This window comes from Akebia trifoliata, chromosome 3, assembly GCF_017979445.1.
Source record: "Akebia trifoliata isolate Shusen 1 chromosome 3, ASM1797944v1, whole genome shotgun sequence".
Taxonomy (NCBI): Eukaryota; Viridiplantae; Streptophyta; class Magnoliopsida; order Ranunculales; family Lardizabalaceae; genus Akebia; species Akebia trifoliata.
Genome location: NC_141377.1, coordinates 57,024,299 through 57,048,491, shown reverse-complemented (window position 1 = coordinate 57,048,491; position 24,193 = coordinate 57,024,299). Strand labels below are relative to the sequence as shown.

General features: G+C 34.9%; 3 protein-coding genes and 1 non-coding gene across 9 annotated transcripts; 3 read left to right on the top strand and 1 right to left on the bottom strand.

Annotated features, from left to right (window-relative positions):
• Positions 1-4,391: 4,391 nt before the first annotated feature.
• LOC147408267 (transcription factor MYC2-like) lies at positions 4,392-7,038 on the top strand. Its single transcript, XM_086437183.1, is given in 4 exon segments — positions 4,392-4,742; positions 4,744-4,774; positions 4,777-4,834; positions 4,837-7,038. Coding segments are annotated over 4 exon segments (2,034 nt in total). The 5' UTR covers positions 4,392-4,605; the 3' UTR covers positions 6,645-7,038.
• Positions 7,039-10,755: 3,717 nt separating this feature from the next.
• LOC147408266 (uncharacterized) lies at positions 10,756-13,487 on the bottom strand. Its single transcript, XM_086437182.1, has one exon. It carries the CDS (start codon positions 13,239-13,241, stop codon positions 11,523-11,525), a length of 1,719 nt encoding a protein of 572 aa, XP_086293308.1. The 5' UTR covers positions 13,242-13,487; the 3' UTR covers positions 10,756-11,522.
• A 2,343-nt stretch (positions 13,488-15,830) lies between these two features.
• LOC147408264 (uncharacterized) lies at positions 15,831-21,846 on the top strand. Of its 6 annotated transcripts, none has more exons than XR_015177015.1 (2): positions 15,831-19,245; positions 20,792-21,846. XR_015177015.1 is itself a non-coding variant. In XM_086437181.1 (2 exons), exon 1 carries the CDS (start codon positions 15,976-15,978, stop codon positions 17,995-17,997), a length of 2,022 nt encoding a protein of 673 aa, XP_086293307.1. In that variant the 5' UTR covers positions 15,831-15,975; the 3' UTR covers positions 17,998-18,004; positions 19,024-19,396. The 6 variants fall into 6 exon arrangements, 2 of the variants coding, with proteins under 2 accessions (XP_086293307.1, XP_086293306.1); XR_015177013.1 differs by lacking the exon at positions 20,792-21,846 and adding an exon at positions 20,274-20,769; XR_015177012.1 differs by lacking the exon at positions 20,792-21,846 and adding an exon at positions 20,263-20,769.
• On the top strand, positions 21,692-21,775 carry TRNAM-CAU (transfer RNA methionine (anticodon CAU)). The gene is given in 2 exon segments: positions 21,692-21,729; positions 21,740-21,775. It is a non-coding gene; the product is annotated as a tRNA-Met (tRNA).
• Positions 21,847-24,193: the final 2,347 nt, after the last annotated feature.

Genomic DNA, 24,193 nt, shown 5'->3' with positions numbered 1-24,193 from the left:
AAAATATTCTTCAAGAACTTAAATTACTAAATCAAAATTTTAGCATTAATTCATCCTCAATTAGAGACATTGATTGTCGAACAATAACGATAAACCTAATATTTTATTTTGTTAGGAAACTCCAACATCTCAAATTTTGTAGGGTATTATTGAAGTTCCTAAGAATCTTAAGGTTTTAACCCAAAGATAAACCATAAGGATCGGATACCCATATTAAGAACTATACAAACATATTATATGAAATACGTCAATCCCAAAGTAAGTTACCCTAAAAGAAATAAATGAATTAGAAAGATTTTGGACAAATCCAAAAAGGGTTTTCCTATATATTTATCACATAATATTTCTAGATCCAATACACCCAATGAAAGATAATCACCACGAAACACAAACTAAAAAATACAATATGTGCCCCAAATCACACTTTCATAACTCCAAATACTTGAATTTGTTATAATCTTATCTATAATACTCTAACCACGTATAGATAAAGATTTTCTACGACATAGCAATTCTTTCATACTAACCAACTTATAGCAGCGTGAATGACGAGCATTACTTCGGGAAGATTAGCTTATTATCTCTGGAGTAACTTTTATTAATTAAGCGATGGCCCTCCTACTCCACACTGTTTTTAAGTCAATTTTATTATTTATTCTCAAAGCTAAAAAAAGAAAAAGAACTTCCTAGAAGAAATGTCTTTGCTTTTAAAATTAAGGGTGTCTCTGATATTTAACAAAACCTGAAGGATGTTTCTAAATTATCCTTACTTTTGATTGAAGTTAGGTAGTCAAATTGGAAAAAACGATTCCAAGTTGTACTGCGCGTATTTCAATTCAAGCTCTTGGCGGCCATTACATGCAAATTTAACGAAGGAAAATACTTCAAAGAATTTTTCTTCCGTGTTGTGATATTTTCTGTAAATTGGACAAATAAGATATTGAAATTACAACAATGCCACCATCAAGAAACCGCACTTTATCTTTATCTTTCTATATAGGGAAATGTTCACCACCAAACATTTTCGCAAACATTTTGGCAAAATATTTTTCAAAATATGGGTTAGAAGTTTTGAAATGAGCTGATTTTTTGTGAGGATGATCTTATGATGAGGAGATCATCCTCACCAAAAATCAGCCCTTTTCAAAACTTCTAACCCCATCAAAAATGGTTTACAAAAAATGGACGATCCACGATTTTTCAACTTGTAAACATGGGACTAGAAGTTTTGGAATGGGCTGATTTTTGGTGAAGATGATCTCCTCACCCTAGAGATCATTCTCACCACAAATCAACCCATTCCAAAACTTTTAACCCATGCAAGACAAAAATGATTGGCTAAAATGTTGGCCAAAATGTTTGGTGCTGAACAAGACCCTTCTATATATCTATAAAGTAATGCTGGGGTGACATTGGGATTTACTGTGATTTTCACATTTGTGATGTGGAGGTGCGCACATAACCCTAGATATTCTTTAGTTGTGTCTCGAGAAAACACATCTATGGTTATCACATCAACAAAGTGAAAAACAAAATTCCTCCAAGATTTTCCATATCTATAGGTCAGATTTTAATTGCTTTTATGCATCGTGGCAGAAAGTTCTTTTTTTTTTTTTTTTTCGAGACCCAGGAAGTATCCTGACCTTTGGTGAGACTAATTTTCCCGAGGCCGCACGCACCTTCCTACCCAGTCGCATGTTATGACATTTAAGTAGTCACATTTACTATGGAGGGGCGTGTAAATATTCGAAGTCATGACTTAGGAAGCACACCTAGTCGATTCTTACCATCTTAGCTAACCCCATGGCTAGAAAGTGCTTTCCTTCAATAGCTGATGAAGTGCGTTGGCATTTACTCCAATTACTGACATCTGATCTTATATATCATGTGGCACACTTAATAAGACCCACTTATCCCCTTAAATGTCAGAGACACATTTGTGGCTTACCCCAAATATCAGTGGGATTGGATAACAAATAGATTCAAGACTTCCACAAAGATAATTGTTGTATATATAAAGGTGGTGTTTTAGTTGCCAATTCAAGTGATCTTTTATATTTGGATGATGAAGATTTGCTTTAGAGTATAAGAAATACAAAAATGATTGTTAGTTTTTTTTGTTTTGTTAAAAAGGTGGTGTTTTAGTTGCTAATTCAAGTGATCTTTTATATTTGGATGATCAAGATTTGCTTTAGAATATAAGAAATATTGCTGCAATTTTAGGGGCATGGGTAAGGATATGACACATTTCAGATATTTTTTGCATGTGAGTTTACATATCAATTGAGAGTTAAGCGACTCACATTTCTACATAATGTGAGTGGATGTCCATTCCATGACTATTGTATCAAATAAGGAGAAAGAGAAATAGAGAGATGTAAACTTGAGTCGTGTTGGAGTAACCTCAAGATTGTACCTCACATCGCACATCCTGACATGAAAATGTATAGGAACCATAGATACTTTTTCACTCATATGTGTGATGTGAGGTACAATCTTGAGGTCACTTCAACGTTATTCTTTAAACTTTTTTAGGAATGTTCCCAAGTTTTCGTGACTCTTGGAACTTAATTATAGAAATAGATGACGTCAAAAATAATGATGCTAACATCTCATTAATACTAGTTCCATTGGTGCTAATATGTACCCAAATTTAGTAAAAAATGCATTAATATTGGTCTAATGTACCTGAACTTAATAACAAATGACAAGTTCTCGATATATTCATTTAAGCGTGAGATACTATTAAATAATTTTCAAGTAACCAAACATGGATGCTTTTATTAGTTGCAGAGGGATTCCCATGGCAATTAGGGAGTATCTGTGAAAATTCTTTGCCCCAATAGCATAATTTTACCATCTCTTGGTTCCATTCATCATATTAATTTGCTTGAAAACCTAACATTGATAAGGCCTAATTATTATTTGATCAAATTTATCCCATAAAGAATAGATCTAGTAAAGTATTATTATACATGATGATCCTTACCTGATTTCAGGGGTGGAGCCAGGATTTAGCCCATATGGGAGCAACTAAGAGTAAAACGAATTTTGTAGGGGCAACTTAGGGTAAAAAAATATTTTGTGGGAGCAACTAAGAGTTGAATTTCTTTTTGTGGGGGTAATAGTGATGGATTTTTTTTAATCCGTCACTAATATTTGTTGCAATACAATGAAAATTCTACATACTTTGAAAATTGTTGTGGAGGCAAGTGTTCCCATTGTAACTCCGTCCCAGTTTGATTTGATTCTTGTTTTATCAATTTTAGATTATCAACACAAATCTTTTAGAATACAATGATATTGAGAAAAAAAAATTATGGTTTAAAATCTTAATTCAATTTTTCAAAAATTGAAATGATACCGAAACATTACAAGGCTTTTCAATACATTCTAATACGCTAATGTATCCAATTGAAGAATGTTGTCAAGGTACATGTCATCAATTTGAAAACATGGAGAGGCTTTATCTAAATGATCCAATCTTTTAGAGGAGACTAAGGTTAAAAGAATGTCATCTGTTCAAAAATAGGGTTCTTCTTGTTTTCTTATCAGAAAAAAGAAAAAAGAAGGTGAGTATAAGAAGAGAGGGATAGAGAAGTGGTGTGCAAAAAAAGAAAAAAAAGAAACTAACCCCAAACTTCGATGGAATCCCACACACTCCAATGATCCAAGTACCTCTTTCACTAGATCTCCCACACAATCAAGAGAAATCATTGAAACATTTGAATGTTTTAATTCTACGATTAGATCTTCTCAAAATGCTTCAATTCCATGACAATACGAGATTTTGAAACATAATAAAAAATGGAATAAAAATAAGCTAAAATCATAAACAAGACAAGGCCCATTTCTTATATTTTAAGAAATATTTTTTTCTTTATATGTTCTAATTTCTATCTTGAGTTATATAATATTTAATATCATATTCATAGAAACAAGTCAACAAAATAAGATTTTAACTCTAAATCCCCAAAATTATGAAAACTTTTTCAAAATCTGATTATGACAATCAACCTAAAAAAAAAAATCTAACAATCTTAGGCATATTTATGACCATATATACTTTCAAGAGAAAAAAAGTGTGTTCATACCACAATTGCAAAATGTTGGTCTACCTATTAAGGATAAAACTGGAAATAAAGAAAATAAAAAGAGTAGAAATCTAAAAAAGATAAGAATATTTTCTCAATTTTACCCTAAAAAAGTACAAAATACTACCATAAAATAAAGTAAATATTTAATAATAATAAAAAACCAAGTACCCAGGTTCCCTTGTGCTTCCGATTAAATCGCCGATGCTTCGAAGAAGCCGCCATCTTTTTAACACTCCCAACAACACATACCTTAAAATGAAGTCTAAATTCATCTCAAATACAAATGAAATCCAAATGATAGAATCCTAACCCCACATATCAAAAAGCTATTTACCTCCTCCACCCACTCTCACTCTCTCTCAAGTCTCAACTCTTGTCTTCCTCTCTCGCCTATCCTATCTCTTTTAACTGGAAAACCACTCATCAAACAGTTGCCGGTTTTCCAGTAAGTAAATATATAATTTCCCCAGGCCACCACTAAAACACCCGCTTATCCGTTACATGAAAAATGACCGAATACCGCTTACCCACAATGAATCTCTGGACTGATGATAACGCTTCGATGATGGACGCTTTCATGGCATCCGACATCTCTCCCTTTGCTTGGCCACCTTCATCATCTACATCAACAACCACCGCTGCTACTGACCCAACCACCACCACCACCACCACCAACAAACCACAAAATCAATCTCAGCCGTCGATGTTCTTCAATCAAGAAACCTTACAGCAACGTCTCTAACCCTAATCGAGAGCGCTAGAGAAAGTTGGACGTACGCTATCTTTTGGCAATCGTCCATCGACATCTCTGGTTCTTCTCTTCTTGGATGGGGAGATGGATACTATAAAGGCGAAGAAGATAAGATGAAAAGGAGGATAACTCCTTCATCTGTTGCAGAGCAGGAGCACCGTAAGAAAGTTCTTCGAGAACTTAATTCTTTGATTGCTGGTGTTCCTGTTTCGATGGATGATGCAGTCGATGAAGAAGTTACCGATACAGAGTGGTTCTTTTTGGTCTCGATGACACAGTCCTTTGTCAACGGTGGTGGACTTCCTGGTCAAGCTTTCTTCACTTCGACACCAGTTTGGTTAGCTGGGAACGATCGGTTGCTGAGTTGTTCTTGCGAGAGAGCCAGACAGGCGCAAGGATTCGGATTGCAGACAATGGTTTGTGTTCCTTTGGCTAATGGAGTTGTCGAATTGGGATCTACCGATTTGATCTTTCAAAGTTCAGATCTGATGAATAAAGTTAGGGTTTTGTTCAATTTCAGTAATGTTGAGGTTGGATCTTGGCCAGATCAAGATGAGAATGATCCATCTTTGCTTTGGATCTCAGATCCATCTTCATCTGTCATTGAAATTAAGGATTCTGGTAATACAACTCCTCTTCAATCTACTACTGGAGCTACAAATGTTCAAGTCATCTCAAAATCGATCCAATTTGAAAACCCTAGCTCAAGTAGTTTAACCGAAAACCCTAGCTCCATAATCAATGTTCAACAACAGCAGCATCAACAGCATCATCATCAGCAGAATCAAACACAGAGTTTCTTTACTCGAGAATTGAATTTCTCCGAATTCGGATTCAATGGAAGCAGTAGCACGAGGAACAATTCTCTGCAATCGTGCAAACCTGAATCGGGCGAGATTTTGAATTTTGGCGAGTCTAATAGGAATAATTCTAGTGGTGGTGGTGGTGCTAATGGTTATTTGTTTCCGAATAATTCGCAGTTTGTCGTCGAAGACAAGAAGAAGAGATCTGCGACATCATCGAGGGTTAGTAATGAAGAAGGGATGCTCTCCTTCACTTCAGGCGTCGTTTTACCTTCTTCGGATATGGTGAAATCGAGTGGTGGTGGAGACTCCGATCATTCCAATCTTGAAGCTTCGGTTCGAGAAGATGAGAGTAGTAGAGTGGTGGAGCCAGAGAAGCGACCTCGAAAGAGAGGAAGAAAGCCTGCCAATGGCCGAGAGGAGCCGTTGAACCACGTGGAAGCTGAGCGACAAAGGCGAGAGAAGCTCAATCAGAGATTCTATGCCTTACGGGCAGTCGTTCCAACTGTTTCGAAGATGGACAAAGCGTCCCTTCTCGGAGATGCAATTGCTTACATCAACGAGCTTAGAACAAAGCTACAAACTTCTGAATCCAAAAAGGATCAATTATCGACCCAAGTGGATTCTTTAAAGAAAGAATTAGCCATTAAAGATTCCCGAAGCTCTGGGTCTGTCCCTCATCCCCTATCGTCACAATCTGATCAAGAACTCAATATCTCGAATCATAATGGAAACAAGTCTTCGGAGATGGATATTGATGTCAAGATACTTGGGCGGGAAGCCATGATACGAATTCAAACCAATAATAAGAACCACCCCGCAGCGAGACTGATGGTAGCTTTAAAAGCACTCGATCTCGAAGTGCATTACGCAAGTGTGTCGGTCGTTAACGATCTAATGATCCAACAGGCGACGGTCAAGATGTCGACAAGAATCTACACTCCAGAGCAACTTAGGGTTGCTCTATCATCCAAAGTTGCCGATCCAATGTAGAATGTAGAGCTTTACGAAAGTATTGAATAGCCCATGTTGTATCGCCTTTGTAGGATGCCGTGACATTTTAGAACCTCGGCGAGTAAAAGGTGTATAGAACTTGAGGTTGAGTTAAATAAAGCAGATGAAGGAGGAGGAATGGCTCTTGTTTTTGTGTCGATGATCTTCTGCATGGTGTACTGTATATAGATGCATACACGATCAAATTCGGAGGTTCCCAAGTTAAATTAGTTTAGGTGTGGTTGTAGTCTTGTAATTTTATGTTGATTTTTCAGAGATTAAGTTATGTTAGACTTGTTGAATCTATTAATAGCCTCATCTCTGTTTATGTTTCTTGAATTAAATCTTTGTCCTAATATTTATGGTTGGAAGAATGAATCCCATTTTGTTTTTATGTTTTTTAAATTCTATTTAAGGTTGCATTTCTTTTTTTATAAAATACCCATCTTCAAATCTTTTGTTATTACTTAAATTCATGTCATTTTCAACCTAAAATTAGAAATTTTAAAGTGGGATTAATCCTCTGTCAAGGCACCCTTTAATTCTATTCCTTCAGTCTTTTTTTTTTTTCTTTCTTTCAACAAGTGATCTCCTCTTTTACAGATAAGTTCTAAGAATGGTGAAAGAAGCAGAGACCGAAGCAGGTGCATGAAAGAGGGAAAAAAAAAAGACTGAAACAAGCTGGCTTCTTTTGCTCTTTTACCAATTATTTTTTTGTTCTCTCTTTCACTCTTTCTTTGGGCAGGTACGTACAAGTAACTTTAGAAGGTAGTGCTTGAAAATTCCTTCTCTCAAGTCTTTATCCCAATATGGTTGATCAAAACGTGCTTCAAACATAAGAGAGAAAAGGTTTTTGAGATCTCCCTTTGAACATTGGCTCAATCATCATTAGCATACCTTTATCTTTTTTATTTGAAAAAGACCAAAAGAGTGGATCTTTGGGAAATGATGGTCCTCCAAAATATCTAAAAGATCATTGAAGATGTTAGCTAGCTTGGTAACTCATGTACGGATATGATGATACCATAGACTTGGGTTCAATTTCTGACATTATCGAGTGACTGATCTTAGTTTTATGATAGAGTTGCATGGTGAAATAGGATTCATGTTGTTGACCTCAGAAATTGGAATAAAGTGCCGAGGAGAGGACTGTTAGAGAACCAAAAATTCAACATATTATGATACATGAGATACATTGTATCATATCAATGTATCTCATCTCAAAAGGAAGGAATGTTGGAGAATAATATATGTAGTAATATCAATTAGGATATTGTACATTAGAAAGTTTTTAATAAAATATACCACGAAGAAATCTGAGTTTAATTGATAATACTAGGATGAATATTACATGAATCCTGGTAGGATATTTATAGGGATTACATCAACCAAGATAAGGAAATTAGCCTAACATAAACTGATCAGTCATGGTTTCAAATCTTAGTTTGCATCTCGGCTTGATCATGGATGAGACTGAATTGTCTTTGATGAGTCATCTTATCTTGGACAAGATAAATCATTTAATTCGGTTTACTATTACTCATTAGTGTATTTATATATAAATGATAAATGAATATAATTTTTTTTTAAAAAAGATGGATTAGAAGATGATTATATAGGTAATAAATATTTAAATTATAAGAAATAATATATGTTTTTTTATATAAAAAAATGCAATAGCCCAGTTGACTAGGCTGAGATTTTCAAAATATTGTCCAAGCAATCTCAGTCGTCTAAGGAGACAATGTGGGAGATGATTCGCATGGCATATCTGCATTATTCAATAACTATATTGAGATGACTTGTGTGAGTCACCCTGGTATCGGACAAGATTTGAAACCATGATCAGGGTAGCTTCAACTTTTGGTTATTGTGAGAATCCCTAGGTCAAATGTGAACCAAACATGCCTTTTGATGAATGTGAAACTAAGAAAATTAGTGTGGATCCGTTGATGTACCCCAATCGTGAGGGAATCACTGCATAAATCTCTTTGTTTCTTTATGTGCTTGCATCTTGGTTTGTTTTTCTTATATTGTTCTTCAGTCGATTTCGTTACAAGTGCCATCAAAGAATCCAACATTATCTATCAAAGGAGTGCTTACAAGCAAACTTGTCCGAAAAGAATCATTGGTTGGGTGATGATCCCTCTTTGCCAAAGTTGTGGTCACAGACTTTAGGTCATGGAGTATTTGTTTAGAGTTGTGATTTTTTTATGCCCCCTCTGACATATGCTCCCAAACGTGGCATGGGTTAGAACCATAGATCTTTTTCTTTGGGATACACAATCGTACATCCCCATAAATATGTGCAGTTGTGTATCCCAAGAAAAATATCTATGGTTCTAACACATGCCACGTCAAGGAACACATGTCAGAGGGGAGGTCTTGTGAGTACATTTAAAGATAGATATCCTTATTTTAACGATGAGATCGCTGGTGATTATCAATGAGATCATCATTTTAAATTAGAATACCACCAGCGAAGTCACTTGAAAACATGTGTTGGATTATAATGAACATTGTATCGGATTCAGAATTTCATCATATTCAGCACACGAAATGGTAATTTGCCTGCTTCGAAAGGATTGGTGTGTTGTAAGTAATAGTTGGCTGACCAATAGAATCTCTCTAAATTTAATTGAGAGTGTATTTCAATGCTATATTTCTTTTGAAAATGAATTTCTTTTACAGATGATCCTAAGAAATTGGGTTTTCCATGGATGTAGGCATAATCAAACCACGAAAATCTTGTGTGTTCTGTTTTTTTCCCTTCTTATTTCATCACCAAAATCGAGGAATCCGCACATATAATTTATATTATATTTTAAAAAATTTGTTTTTGTAAAATTTTTTTTGACATCTTTTGACAACCAAAAGCAAATGGTATTTTATTAAATTTCTCCAATACCAATAGCAAAAGAACTCAAATTAGAAATGGTTTAGCATGCATTTAGGATCTAATTCTCCAACCAAAAGAGTTGGACCAACCTATGCCCACCTCTCCTCTCCCCCCCAAATACCTGTAAAATTTTCCCACTCTGTCTTCCTTCTCTTCTCTCCCACAAGAAAACTTTCACCTTCATCCCTATGAAGGAGTCCCCGCATTCTTCATTATTCCCTCTGAGCCCCCCTTTGTTAACATTGCCATGAGTCTGTCTTGCTTCACATTTCCAAATCTCTCAGAGGACCAATCCAGACTCGGACATTGGGTACAATCAAAATCAATCACATTTCCAAGTATGTTGCATTGGGGTTGATCAAAGCTGGTCAGGGAACCTCAAACCGCCTCGTTACGGGCAAATTATAGGTGAATTGATCACAATTACGAAGAATGCAAGGAAAGGTCATTGTCGGCTCCAAAGCACCGGAGACATTTTCGATGAGAAGGCATTGGAGATGGGCAAACGACGATTGTTATGAAGTTTTGGCATGAGAAGGGATTGGAGTTTCGAGGATCCAAGGCTGTGAAGGGATGAGAAGGGGATTGAAGGGAGGGAATTTTGAAATTTGACAGGTATTTCTCTTTTTTTATTAAAAAAATAAAATAATTGTGTGGATGATTGAAATTGAAGATATATTCCTGGAATTGGACAAAGGGGGGAATTGGGTTTACTTTTGAATTTGGAGTGGGTGAAGTACCTGTGTGAGATTCATTATATTTGGATGAACTTACTCTATAATCAATTTTAATTTCTTTATTATACTTTCTTATTCTTCTTATTCTTTCTTTTTAGCCAATCAGATGACACTAACTCTTGATTAGGCCTGCTTACTCTACAATCAATTTTAATTTCTTTATTATACTTTTTTCTTCTTCATTTTTCTTTCTTTGATTGACACCAACTTTTGATTAGGCCAATTACCATAAACACAATGTTTCAAAAACTGATCAATGTATGGACAATTTCAATTTGGTTGGATTGATTTTACATCTACTAATAATTTAAAAAACATATATATTTTCTTAAATTATCTTCATATATATTTTCACAACAAGATCATAGTTTTAAAACTCAAAAATCTCAACCCCAAGGTTCATCAAGTCAAGTTGAAAACTCACGAGTCAAATTAAAATATTAAATGACATAATATACCCTCATCTTCAACCTTCAGCTAAAAATACTCCCGGATTTTCTCCCAAAATGAGTTGCCCTAGACCTACCCTCTTTCAACCTAAAATCCTCTTCAACCTTAAGATCTATCTCTTTCAACCTTCATAGCTCAAGAGCAAGATAGGATGGAATTGAAGATGAGGGGTTTTGTAAGTAGAAAAGTAGGGGGTAACCCAAATCATTAGATGTTCAAGTATGCAAAGTATGGGGTAAACTATATCATTAGATGTAATAGGAATATCTTTATTTTATAAATAGATCGAACGCTAGTTTCCCTTTTTGCTATTATCTACAGCATTCTTTGAATGTGAGACTCGTATGATCAACAGGTGCGACTCCAATTATAATGTTATCAATGTTTTTGGCCGTAACCCTCTGAATCTAATTTCCTAGGGCCCCATGACTCAGTCTGATTGTCAATTTACTTCAAAATCAACATATTTCTATCCTAAATTCAAAGATATTAATCCTTTTTAATCCTAATCTATAGAATTGTTCAAGCCTAAATTCAAATTTGTAATGGTCTGGTTTGTGTTTAGTTTTTTTCCTTCACTTTATGTACCATCCTAATTGCAAACCTTCATTTTAGTTCAATCCTAAAATTTCAGAACATAATAACCCTAGACCATGGAAATCATTATCTAACATCATCATGAAGATGATCATAAACAAGAAATTTCAAACAGAAATAATATAAAATTAAAGCATTTGCTCCTTGAAATGACTTGCAAATTACTAACTCAACATTGAGTATGTTACCTTTACTTTAGCCCTTTGGCAAGAACTTACTAAGTATCTCCATATGCTCATGATCTGATCTGTCCTTTACAAGCAAATTCACCACCATAGCTGTGGTATCTGCATTTGCTGAGAAGCCCCTCGCAACCATATCATTGAGAAGATGCATTGCCTTAAGGATAGCATTATTGTGGATGAATCCTTGAACCATGATATTGAATGTAACATCATTTGGAGTAGAGCCCTTCTTTTCCATTGCCATGAACAAATCTCCAGCTTCTTCTAACATTCCTTTATTCAGAAAGCCCGTGATCAATGTGTTGTATGTTATAGTGTCAGGTTGAAGATCTTTGGTAGAAAGGTTGCAAAAGAATTCCTTTGCCTCATTTACATTCCCAATTTTGCACATACCATCAATAATGATGTTGCAAGTTACAATATTAGCTTTCAATCCATTGTTTTCCATCTCATTAAATAGTTTCATTGCCTCGGACCGGTAATTGTTTGTCCACAACCCATCCAACAATGTATTGTATGTGAGGATATTCGGAATTTGGCCATAAGTTTGCATATCATCGAAAAGCTCTTGAGCTTCCACAACTCTCCCAACCTTGCATAACCCACCTATAAGTGTGTTGTAGGTAATTGTGTTGGGAGTCAATCCCTTGAGATACATATCTTCACAAAGCTGCTTGGCCTCGTCCAATTTCCTAACCTTGCAATGGCCATTAATCAAAATGGAATAGCTATAAACATTAGGTTCATTACCACTACTCGCCATTGAATCAAAAACATTTTTTGCCTCTTTCATTTGGCCCTGCAGACAATATCCATCCATCAATGTACTGTACGTGACTGTATCGGGCTTTTCGCCTCTTTGAATCATCCCTTCCAATAGTTGATGCGCTTCTTTGGCCATCCCTTCTTTACAAAGAAAATCCAATAGTACACTAAATGTTAATACATTTGGGGAGATTTTGTGATCCAGCATTTCATTGAATAACCTTGTCGCTTCTTTCCCTTGACCCGAACTGTATAGTCCATGAATCAAAGAGCTGTATGTGGTAACATTCGGCACAACACCTGTTTTAGACATTATTTCCAACACATTGAGTGCTTCAGTAGTCCTACCATCTTTGCAAAGACCATCTATTAGAATGTTGAATGTTACTACATTAGGTATGACTCCACCATTCACCATGACATTAAAAAAGCTTGCAGCTTCTGTCCACCGACCAAAACTGCATAGACCATGAATTAAAGAGTTATAAACGAAAACATCTGGCACAATGCTTTTGTCCACCATTTCTTGAAAGAGGTTCAGGGCATCATTCACTCGGCTATCCCTATCCTTAACATCCCCACTCTTGCAAAGCCCATCAATTACCGTACCATAAGTGATTACATTGTATGGATACCCATTCTCCACTATTTTGTTAAACAGCTCCATCGTCTGTGTTACTTTATCCTCCTTAAAGAGCCCTTTAAGAAGAATATTCGAAGTTACAGAATTTGGTTTGAACCCACGTTTCAGAATGTTTCCAAAAACAGCAAAACTGATATCAATCCGACCCAAGTTGGAGTAACAATTTATCAAGATGTTAAGTGTAAAAACATCAGGTTGGATTCCTATAGAATTATCCATTATCATAATACTAAATATAGATAACACGGTAGAATACTGTTTCATCTTGGAGAGAGCTCCAAACAATTCATTAAAAGGGAAAATGGAGGGAATGGGTCTCATTTTAACCAAACGATTGAACAAACCCAATGCTTCATCAAACCCCAAAGTTCCAGATTTACATTTCTCTCTTACCAAATTTTCCAAATGGGACTTATTCTGGTAGGGATTTGGGTATGGTGGTTTGTAGAATAGAGGGGAGAGAATGTACCAACCTTTTGATTAATCAAAACAGGAACGGCATATCTTGACCTTTTGAACACTGAAACTCTTCTTAAAATCATCCTTACTGAGAAGCAGAAGAAACCACATCACAGCAACAAACACCAATCCATGGTTTTTTAACTCGGTATTCGGTCTCGTCTCGTTCACCTCCGATACCGAGTTGACTCGAACGATACGTCTCGTGTCGTCGAGTCGTCTTGTTCATCATTGAAACAATGGTTTTTAACCATTTAAAAAATCTGAGAAAATCTGAAAAATTAAGAATTGATTCCTATTAAAAAATTAACCCAAAATATATATATATATATATATAGGGAAATGTTCAACAACAAACATTTTGGCAAAACATTTTTCAAAATATGGGTTAGAGGTTTTGGAATGAGCTGATTTTTGGTGAGGATGATTTCCATGGTGAGGAGATCATCACCACCAAAAATCAACCCATTCCAAAACCTCTAACCCATCAAAAATGGTTTACAAAAAATGGATGGTCCACAGTTTTTCAACTTGTAAACAGGGGTTAGAAGTTTTGGAATAGGCTGATTTTTGATGGGGATGATCTCCTCACCGTAGAGATCATCCTCACCAAAAATCAGCTCATTCCAAAACCCCGAACCCATGTTTTGCAAAATGTTTTGCCAAAGTGTTTGTTGCTGAAAGGGACCCATATATATATATATATATATATATATATATATATATATATAAAATTAAAAACAAATTCATAATATACCTATCAATGAAATTCAAGGTAATTAAATAAAACACATGTTTCCTAAAGATTAGTATAAATTTCTAATGAAAATTTCATCAAAAAACTTCTAAAGAAAAAATAAAACAAATTATCAAAAATACATTTAAGTATTTATCACAAGAAAGTAATAATATCACTCAATAGCTATTGCTTGTAAAAATAAAACATAAATTTTTATTTGTAACTTTTTTTCCGCAAAACTCGGTTATTTCAGTTAACTCAGACGAGATTTTTCATTTGTAACTTTTTTTTTGCAAAACTCGGTTGTCTCGGTTAACTTGGACAAGATTTTGAAAATCTCGTCCAATACAACTCGTTTATCTCGCGAGTTAATGTAATATCTGTACTATCTTGTATATCTCGTTCGTATAGTCCGAGTTATGCGAAAATATCGTCCAAGACAACTCGCATATCTCACGATACGCAGTTGTCTCATGACACATTGTGAGTTAGTCTCGTTAGGCTCCGGTACCGAGTTAACTTGGGCAATACGTCTCGATCTTGGACGAGTTTAAAAACCATGCACCAATCTGCTAGGAACGTTGAGTTGACTCGAACAAGTTTAAATTGTCTTGCTTGTGAGTGTGTGGCGCCCATCTTAAAAATTAAAATAAATAAATAAATAAAAGTAAATTACAGATATACCCTCATTGAATTACTCTATACACTCATCATCTTCTTTTTTCTTTTTTTGGCAAATTTTGTTTGGTAGATTAATACCAAACTTGTTTTAATAGATCTTATATGTATCTTGGCGAACATTACACAATAGCTTTGATAGACACAATTGGAGGTGTTAGGGTTACATGAAAAAATTTTGTTCTATAGATACTTATTAAATATATTTTGTAATGTATGGTAGTTGCCTACCAAATTGATTTTGTAATGTTTAATAAAAAATTATGAATGATAGGATATCTATTGAAGAGTGTATATGCATAATTTTATTTATTTTAATATTCCACTTATAGTAGGGAATTAGGGGAAAATTTTCGTGAGAGCTTATGGTAGGGAAGTTCTAAATTTTCCAAATAGTTATAATCTTCGATGCATTTTAGTTTTCAATTTAAAATCCTATATTTTTATTATAAATTAGAGGAAAACTATACCTTTTGCAAAATTCATCTTTAGAATTAATTGTTTAGTGTGTTTCTTTTTTGGATCTCATTTTGAAATTGATTTTGGAGAGTTGGGTGAATTTGGGGTAACAATTGCCAGAGAAGGTAACAAAACTTTTTTGCTCGATCGACTGATCAATAATAAATAATCTTGGTGCCATTTGTTTGTGCAATGACTATAATTAAATGCATACCAATCTTCAAAATTAAGTAGCATATTGATTATTTTCTTGATCGTTTCATAGTATCCACAACGACCACTTTCTTCTTTTATATATGAAAAATATCAAGCGCCCAATGCATTTTAACATATAAATAGAAAAAAATATTTTAACATTGAAAAAAAAATATTCATCAATTAACGATATGATTTATAATATTAAATGAAGTAAAATTGATTTGAAGTACTAAGACTTGATTAAAATGTAAAAAATCTATTTTTTATATATGAAAATGATGAGTTTGAATGGTTCGGACATTCAAATTATGTGTAATGTGAGAGATGAGGTAAAGTTTACAATAAATCACTCAAAACTTATAGTCTATTAAGAAAGAAGTCCCTCTTCCGTCAAGGTGTTGGAAGTAATTTTCCCTTACTTTTTAATATGTGCAACCTGCAAAATGCAAATACATCGGTAGTTGTTGTTGTATTGTCAAGTGTGACTTGTTCTCGGTGTTCAGTTTTTCCAATTCTGTAAAGATGATGTTAAGAAGAGATTCAGTCATCAAATGGTCAAGAGATGTTACTGCCGTTTTGATTCATCAAAAGGTTGGTACACTCTCTGTCTCTCCCTTCTTCTTCTATTCTACAAAACCACTACACTCAAATCCCTACCAGATTAGGTCCAAGTTGGAAAATTTGGTAAGAGATAGGTGTAAATCTGGAACCCTAGGGTTTGATGAGGCATTGGGTTTGTTCGATCGTTTGGTTCAAATGCGACCCATGCCTTCCATTTCCCCCTTTAATCGTTTGTTTGGAGTCCTCTCCAAGATGAAACAGTACTCTACTGTGTTATCTATGATGGATAATTATGTCGGAATCCAACCTGATGTTGCTACTTTTAGTATCTTAATAAATTGTTACTGTAACTTGGGTCGGATTGATATCAGTTTTGCTGTTTTTGGAAAAATTCTCAGACGTGGATTTGAACCAAATTGCGTAACTTTGACCACTCTCCTTAAAGGACTTTGTAAGGAGGATAAGGTAACAGAGGCGATGGAGTTGTTTAACAAAATAGTGGAGAATGGGTATCCTTACAATGAAATTACTTATGGTACGATAATTGATGGGCTTTGCAAGAGTGGGGATGTTAATGGGGCTATTAGGTTGATGAGAGGGATGGAGGAAGGGGGATGGAACCCTAATACAATTATATATACTACTATTGTTGACAGACTATGCAAGGAGAATTGTGTAAATGAGGCCCTGAACTTCTTTCAAGAAATGCTCGACAAAAACATTGTGCCAAATGTCTATACTTATAGCTCTTTAATTCATGGTCTTTGCAATTTAAGTCGGTGGACAGAAGCTGCAAGCTTTTTCAATGGCATGGTGAACCGTGGAGTCATACCTAATGTAGTAACCTTCAGCATTCTAATAGATGGTCTTTGCAAAGATGGGAGGACTAAAGAAGCACTCGATGTATTAGAAAGAATGTCTCAAACAGGTGTTGAGCCTGATGTTGTCACTTACAACTCTTTGATTCATGGACTATACAGATCAGGTCAAGGGAAAGAAGCAACAAAGTTATTCAATGAAATGCTAGATCGCAACATCTCCCCAGATGTATTTACATTCAATGTACTAGTGGATGCTCTTTGCAAAGAAGGGATGACCAAAGAAGCGCATCAACTATTGAAAGGGATGATTCAAAGAGGTGAAAAGCCCGATACGGTCACGTACAGTACGTTGATGGATGGATATTGTCTTCAAGGCCAAATGAAAGAGGCAAAAAATGTTTTTGATTCAATGGTGAGTAGAGGTAATGAACCTAATGTTTATAGCTATACCATTTTGATTAATGGCTATTGCAAGGTTAGGAAATTGGACAAGGCCAAGCAACTTTGTGAAGATATGCATCGCAAGGGATTGACTCCCAACACAACTACCTACAACACACTTATAGGTGGGTTATGCAAGGTTGGGAGAGTTATGGCTGCTCAAGAGCTTTTCAATAATATGCAAACTTATGGCCAAATTCCGGATATCTTCACATACAATACATTGTTGGATGGGTTGTGGACAAACAATTACCTTTCCGAGGCAATGAAACTATTTAATGAGATGGAAAACAATGGATTGAAAGCTGATATTGTAACTTACAACATCATTATTGATAATTTATGCAAAACTGGGAACATAAATGCGGCAAAGGAATTCTTTTGCAATCTTTCAACCAAAGATCTTCAACCTGACACTATAACATATACCACAATGCTCAACGGTTTTCTTAAGGGAGGAATGTTGAAAGAAGCTGAAGATTTGTTCATGGCAATGGAAAAGAAGGGCTCTATTCCAAATGATGTCACATTCAATATCATGGTTCAAGGATTGATCCAAAATAATGCTATCCCTAAGGCAACGCATTTTCTCAATGAAATGGTTGAGAGGGGCTTCTCGGCAAATGCTGATACCACAGCTATGGTGGTGAGCTTGCTTCTTAAGAATGGATCAGATCATGAACATATGGAGATACTTCGTAAGTTCTTGCCGGAGGGCTAATGTAAAGGTAACATTCTCAATGTTGAGTTAGTGATTTACAAGTCAATTCAAGGAGCAAATATTTTAATTTAATATATTTCTGCTAGAAATTTCTTGTGCATGACTATGATCGTGATGATGCTAATGATTTCCATTGTCCTGGGCTATTATGTGCTTGAATTTTAGGGTTTGAACTTAAATAAAGGTCTGAAATTACAGTATTTAAAGCTAAGATTAAAAACATTAAACAGAAATTAGACTATAGCAGATCTTATTTCAGGCTTGAATATACTGTAGATTATGCTTAAAAAAGGACTTATAGCTCTAATCTCTAGTATGGAAAAATGTGTGTACTTGATTTTGAAGTAAACTGGTAGTTGGACCAAGTCACATAGCCATAGGAAATCAAATTCATGGAGTTACTACAAAAATATTAGTATCACTATGATTGGAGTCGCACCAACTGATCAATGGAGTCTCATATTCAAAGAGCGCAATAGAAAATAGCAGCCAAAGCAAATGACATTCAATCTATTCATAAAATAAAAAAGATTACAACAACATACGATGATATGGATTACCCCCGACTCCGTATATTTGAACAAATCAACTTGTAAAACTCCTAATTAATATTACAATCAAGCTTTATTGAAAATACTAAACTCTAGAAATGTCACATTCTTGAAGATCCTATATTATTCTTGTTGATCAATGATGATTACAATACCAGGTAACCCCATCATATATTTGATGCCACCTAGATCTGTTTGAAAGTGAACTTGTTAACCACTCAATTTAAATATAAACCTTGCACAATAAGACAACTACATAAAACCCTAATGCCAGAACTTGTCAGAAATAGTAAAACAGAAATTTATTAAAATGGTAATATAACGATTAACATTAAATAGTGCGAGTATCCTAGATAGTAATGTGTTGTATTATTCATGTTTTATACAAAAAATTATGATTATTTTTTCATAAAACATCTAAGAGTGGCATTTTTCTTTGAAAATATGATTTACCCGTATCCAATGGGAGCCAAAGAAAGGAGAGAAGGAGTACCCTGCTACAATTGTGATGAAAAATTTAATTTGGGCATCTTGATGTAAGGTGCAAAAATTATTCCTTATTGATGGCCCCTAGCATGGTGTGAAGGAATTGGAGGTGGAAGAAGAAGATTGTCTTAGCAGAACAAAACAATTATACAAAGATTTAAATCATGCAGTTGATCCTTCTCCAGTTCCATATTGTAAATCTAATCATGAGGTAATATTCTTCTACAAATCTTTTAGTTGTACCTGAAAGTACCAGCTTGTTTAGTTGGTCAATCATCTCTTAATTAACCATAAAGTATGGTTCATTTGATATTCAGGAATAGTAACTTTGGGTTGTTTTCTGCCCATGATCTTAAAATTCACATTTCATTCCTATGAGTCTTACATATATCATGCCTTTTGTTGTAGTTATTTTAAAACCTTTAGTATCTCAGTCTCACCCACTTGAAGTGTTTATTTTGGATACAAAATAATTACATAATATCCAGAGTGATTTTTATCTCTTTTTTAATGTTAAGGAATAGTAATAGATTCAATAAATCTATGGATTCACTTATCTTATTATTAATCAACAATTCTTATATTGCTTTTGGAGTTACTGAAGTTATTCACTTATCTTGATAGCGGTATACATGGAAAATAAACAAAAGATAATCTACAAAAATGCCCTCTTTAGCAATCTGATTTGTTATATAGTGAATTGAGTTGCAAACCTCTTTGGTATTTTCATTTGATGATTCTTCTTTGCTTTCGATAGAATCTCTTCGACATTCTTATGGGACTTCTTCAATTGTGTTCAGTTTAGTCCCACATCAGACACTCATTGCCATGTCTCTCTCCTTATAAGCTCCTGAGTCTCTCCACTCATAGCCAATTGGTATTGAGTTGGACCCCCAAACTTTTCAAACTGTCTATACACCCTCTCTTGACAAAATTTGTCTGTGTCAGACACAGAATATCAGTGAGCCAAAGTCACTATATAACACTAGGGTTAAGCATTAGGAATGCATTGTTGTTCCCAAGACCATATAAAGGAAACGAGTTCAGTTAGGTCATTGTACAAAATTAAACTTGTGCCCGAGATCTTTACATCATTTGGTGATGACAATGGTCTATTACAAACTTTATTTGAAAAAAAAAAAAAAAAAAAAGTGAAAGTGTTATTAAGATGTAAAAGTTGACAATGCTAGCAAGACAATTTTTGTGGAGTCTCACCCCAATTCTTCAGTACACTTGTAGGGGTTTTCTTATATTGGAAAGCCTATGAAGTATGCCGAAAAGGGATCCTGATGATTTGGTCCAATCCATTTAAATGGATGTTCTGGATTGGTTATGTATGTCATCATTCACGTTGCAAGAAAACTTAACCATCAACAATGTACTTTGGATTGATATCAGCACTACCATTACTAGTCAATAGTTCTTAGAGACAATCTTTTTCATCCATTAATACAGCATTTAGAAAATTGGGAGTTCTTGTCGCACGCTCAACAACTACGATGGAACATGAACTTATTTGGGACAAGGCTTCGATGATGATGATGAATATAAGTGCTCAGATATAATTAAGATCCTCTGTATTCTTCCAAAAGTTGTTTTAGTGATATATGTCAGGCAGTGGACTTGCAATTACTTGTAAGATCAAGATCACACCCCAGGCAAGAGTATTTCATAACATCAGATAATTACACTCTTTCATATTTTACCGTATACTACTTCCAATTAATTCACTTGGCCATTTTAATGATGCTTTACAGGAACGCTAACCCCGGGGGATTGGCTCAATGGCAATTTTCGACCGATAAGTGGTTAATGCCCATAGTTTGTGAGTTTGATACCCAGTATGTGCATTAATTCCTCGGGTGCACCCCTCACTTATGACTTACTTGATGCGTGTGATGTGCGGGCCCCCAGGATTAGGCATTGGACAAGATCGTGGTCTATGGACTGGGCAAAGCCCAAATACGGTCTCAGTGTGCTGTCTACTGAGATACCCAGTTATCAAAAAAATAGAAAAAGAAAAAGCTACAAAATGGGTATGTCATTTCTTGTACGTCCTTGTTCCTCCTAGTCCATACAACCAAATTAATGGGTCATAAATTTAGAGAGTTGCTATTGGCACCCCATTTTTTGAGGTGCCAATAGCAGCTCTCTAAATTTAACTAGGCTAGAGGATCAGGACCATTCAGTCTATTGTGGCCTTCTAGAAAGTCAAGAAAATACAAAGTCCAAAAGTTTCTACCTTCCAGCCTAACACTTGAACAAGAGTAATAGGATTTTTTATTTTTTAATATCGTGGGTATCTCGCCCTTCGGGTGGGACTAATGCCGCGTTCACATGCACCACCCCCTTGAAACAATAGGTTGAACAGAGCCGGGAGGGTGGCCCCAAGAAATTCATAGTTTCGTGGGATTTCGAACACTTGACCTACTCTTCCTGAGAGTAGTAGAATAATAACTGAAATGGCATATGGTGAGAATATACTCAGTAATTCCTACATAGGAAACCAGATAGCGAAAAGCCTGCCTTCAGGTTTTCACAGGGCAGAGTCCATTTAAACAAAGACAAAAATAGAATGAATGCTACGTCTAATTTTCTACTTCCAAGCGTTGTTAGATTTTTATTTTAATATTTATATCTATTTTTACAATAACAAAGGGGTGGTGGCGCAGTTGGCTAGCGCGTAGGTCTCATAGCTTAGAGTTATCCTGAGGTCGAGAGTTCGAGCCTCTCTCACCCCATATGTATTACTTTTATTCTTGTTACAAGTTTTAATAAAACGTGTCTTTGTAGATCCTAAAGTAAAGTCTTTTTTTATGCTCGAAGAATTCATGCTATTTAACTAAGGATTCACAATTTTATTTTTTCTTTCTTAAAAATTATAGTCTATCTAATGGGGGTACCTAAGGTCAGTGTTCTTGTTATACTGGTTTCATAATCTAAGTCTCCTGATGGGTATAGAGTATTTGTAGGGCGGCCAGTTCTGGGTATAATAAACTTTTTTATTTCTAGTGTACCAGCCCACCGCTTAAAGATTTTCCAAATTAACTTTACTTGTGGACAAATAAGAGAGGGAGGAAGAAGAATCTAGATACAGTTGCCATTGTTACGTATCTGGACTTGTTAGAAATTATTATTGTTTTAAATAATCTCTCTTCTTCCAATTCAAATGATGGTGGCACACAATCTCATAATGAACATTTAATCACCTTTGTCTTCCTAGTAATGCACGTGGGCTGCCAAGATAGGGACATGTGGTGGGCTGCCAATAGAGGTGTAGCTCCATAGGGTAAGAGTTGATTAAGTTACTAAGATTTCAACTCTTACTAAGGGTCATTGAGCCCACTTTGTGGGATACAAAAGATGATCTGATGTCGTATGATTGTAGAGGACAATATTCTATGAATTTTAAAAAAAATAATTTAAAAAATATTATTTTTTTCTTGTTGAATTTTAATTTTAAAATTGAGAATTTCATGTAAGTTTTTTAATGGTACATTTTTAAAATTAGGATCAAGCCCAATAAATTATTTTTTGAATTTCTTTTCCAGTTAAGTTTTTTCATAAAATCTTGAGGTTTGTGGTGTTGGATAATTCATTTGAGCTCAAGGATTCTTAGTAAGACTTAAAATCTCACAAAGGTAATAAGAAAAGTGTTTTTGAGAGAGAGAGAGATTTATGAGAGCAAAGTTGTTATATTTTTCTTTTATTTTTTTTAAAAACCCTTTTGGAGTTCTCCAAGAGAACTTTACTTTATTAAATTTGTTACCCAACAAAATTTTGGAGTGTAATCCACATTTTTCTAAAAGCCTAAATACCTATAAATGCCCTCAATTTTAAATCAAATATTTATTATATCCTATCTCCTCTCAAAATCAATTATCTCTCTCAAAATCATTATTGAGTCTACATAAATACATTGACAACCTAACACTATAACCTTATTGATTTCATGAGAAATTTAAATTTCAATAAATAAATGAATAAATCATTTTTAGGTTTAATTCGTGATTTCAGGAGAGTGAAGAGGATAGAAAGAGAGGAGATATAATAGTTATGTAATTTAATGAAATGAGGATATTACAGGTATTTAATAATTTAAATTGATGTGAATCCCATTTAAAGGTTTGTTGGATAACAAACTTGATAGAATAAGATTTTCTTGAAATTATTGAAACTCTAAAAAAAAATTTATAATAAAAATGCAATGATGAAGTTAGCTAGATATAAATTTCTTTAAAAAAATCGGTGATCTAACCCTCATTGTAAAAAAATTCCTCACTCCTCCCCTGATTGCCAAGAAAGAGACATATGGTTAGGTAGATTGCTTAATTACACAGCTTCGTAGACATGACGGGCGGCTCCTCTATGGTATTTTTTTTTTCTAGTAATTCCCTGTTATGCATTTTGACGATTGAAAGAGCACAAGCACAATGTTGCAGAAACATCAAAATCGTTTCTTGAAAATTTGGTATTCAGACAATTTATTGTGGAAGCTTTGATCAAACCAAATAAAGTTGGTGATTTTTTTAAAATCTGGTCTAGGTCATTGTGGAAAGTCAAATCTGCGACCCAAAAGATGGTGAAACGTGTCACTAGGGGGTCTATGGTTGACATATGTCGATAGAGTACACCGAGTTGTAAGAATGGGGGAGGATGGGTCAGAGTACGAACATTTAGAGGACAGAGTAAGAGTCCGCATTCTTATGAGCCTGGTATCACAAGGCATATGGTCCACACACATGTTTTCTAGGCACTTGGGGGTGTAATTAGAAGGAATATGTTGAAAGAAAGATACTAAAAACATAAAAGATTCTAAATAAGGAAAATTCTAATAACATATGGTTACCAAATTAAGATAAAGTTAGATTGATTCTTTACAAAGGACCACACAATTTGTGGCACTAAAAGCCCTGCTAAAATTGTTATGTGGATTGATTTTAGTATCAGAGGCTTTGTGGTGCAGGTTCACCCAGGAGAATTTTGAGGAGTAAGGGGAGAATTAGCAAGAGTTTGAAAATTGCATCTACAATCATGATCCTTAGATAGTTGGGGTGTTTTTTCTTAAGGAACCAAGGATGAGTGCTTTTTTGCTCACAGCCCAACACGGGATTGACATGGTGCAGATGACGTAAGCAATACGAGAGAAAATTTCTCTC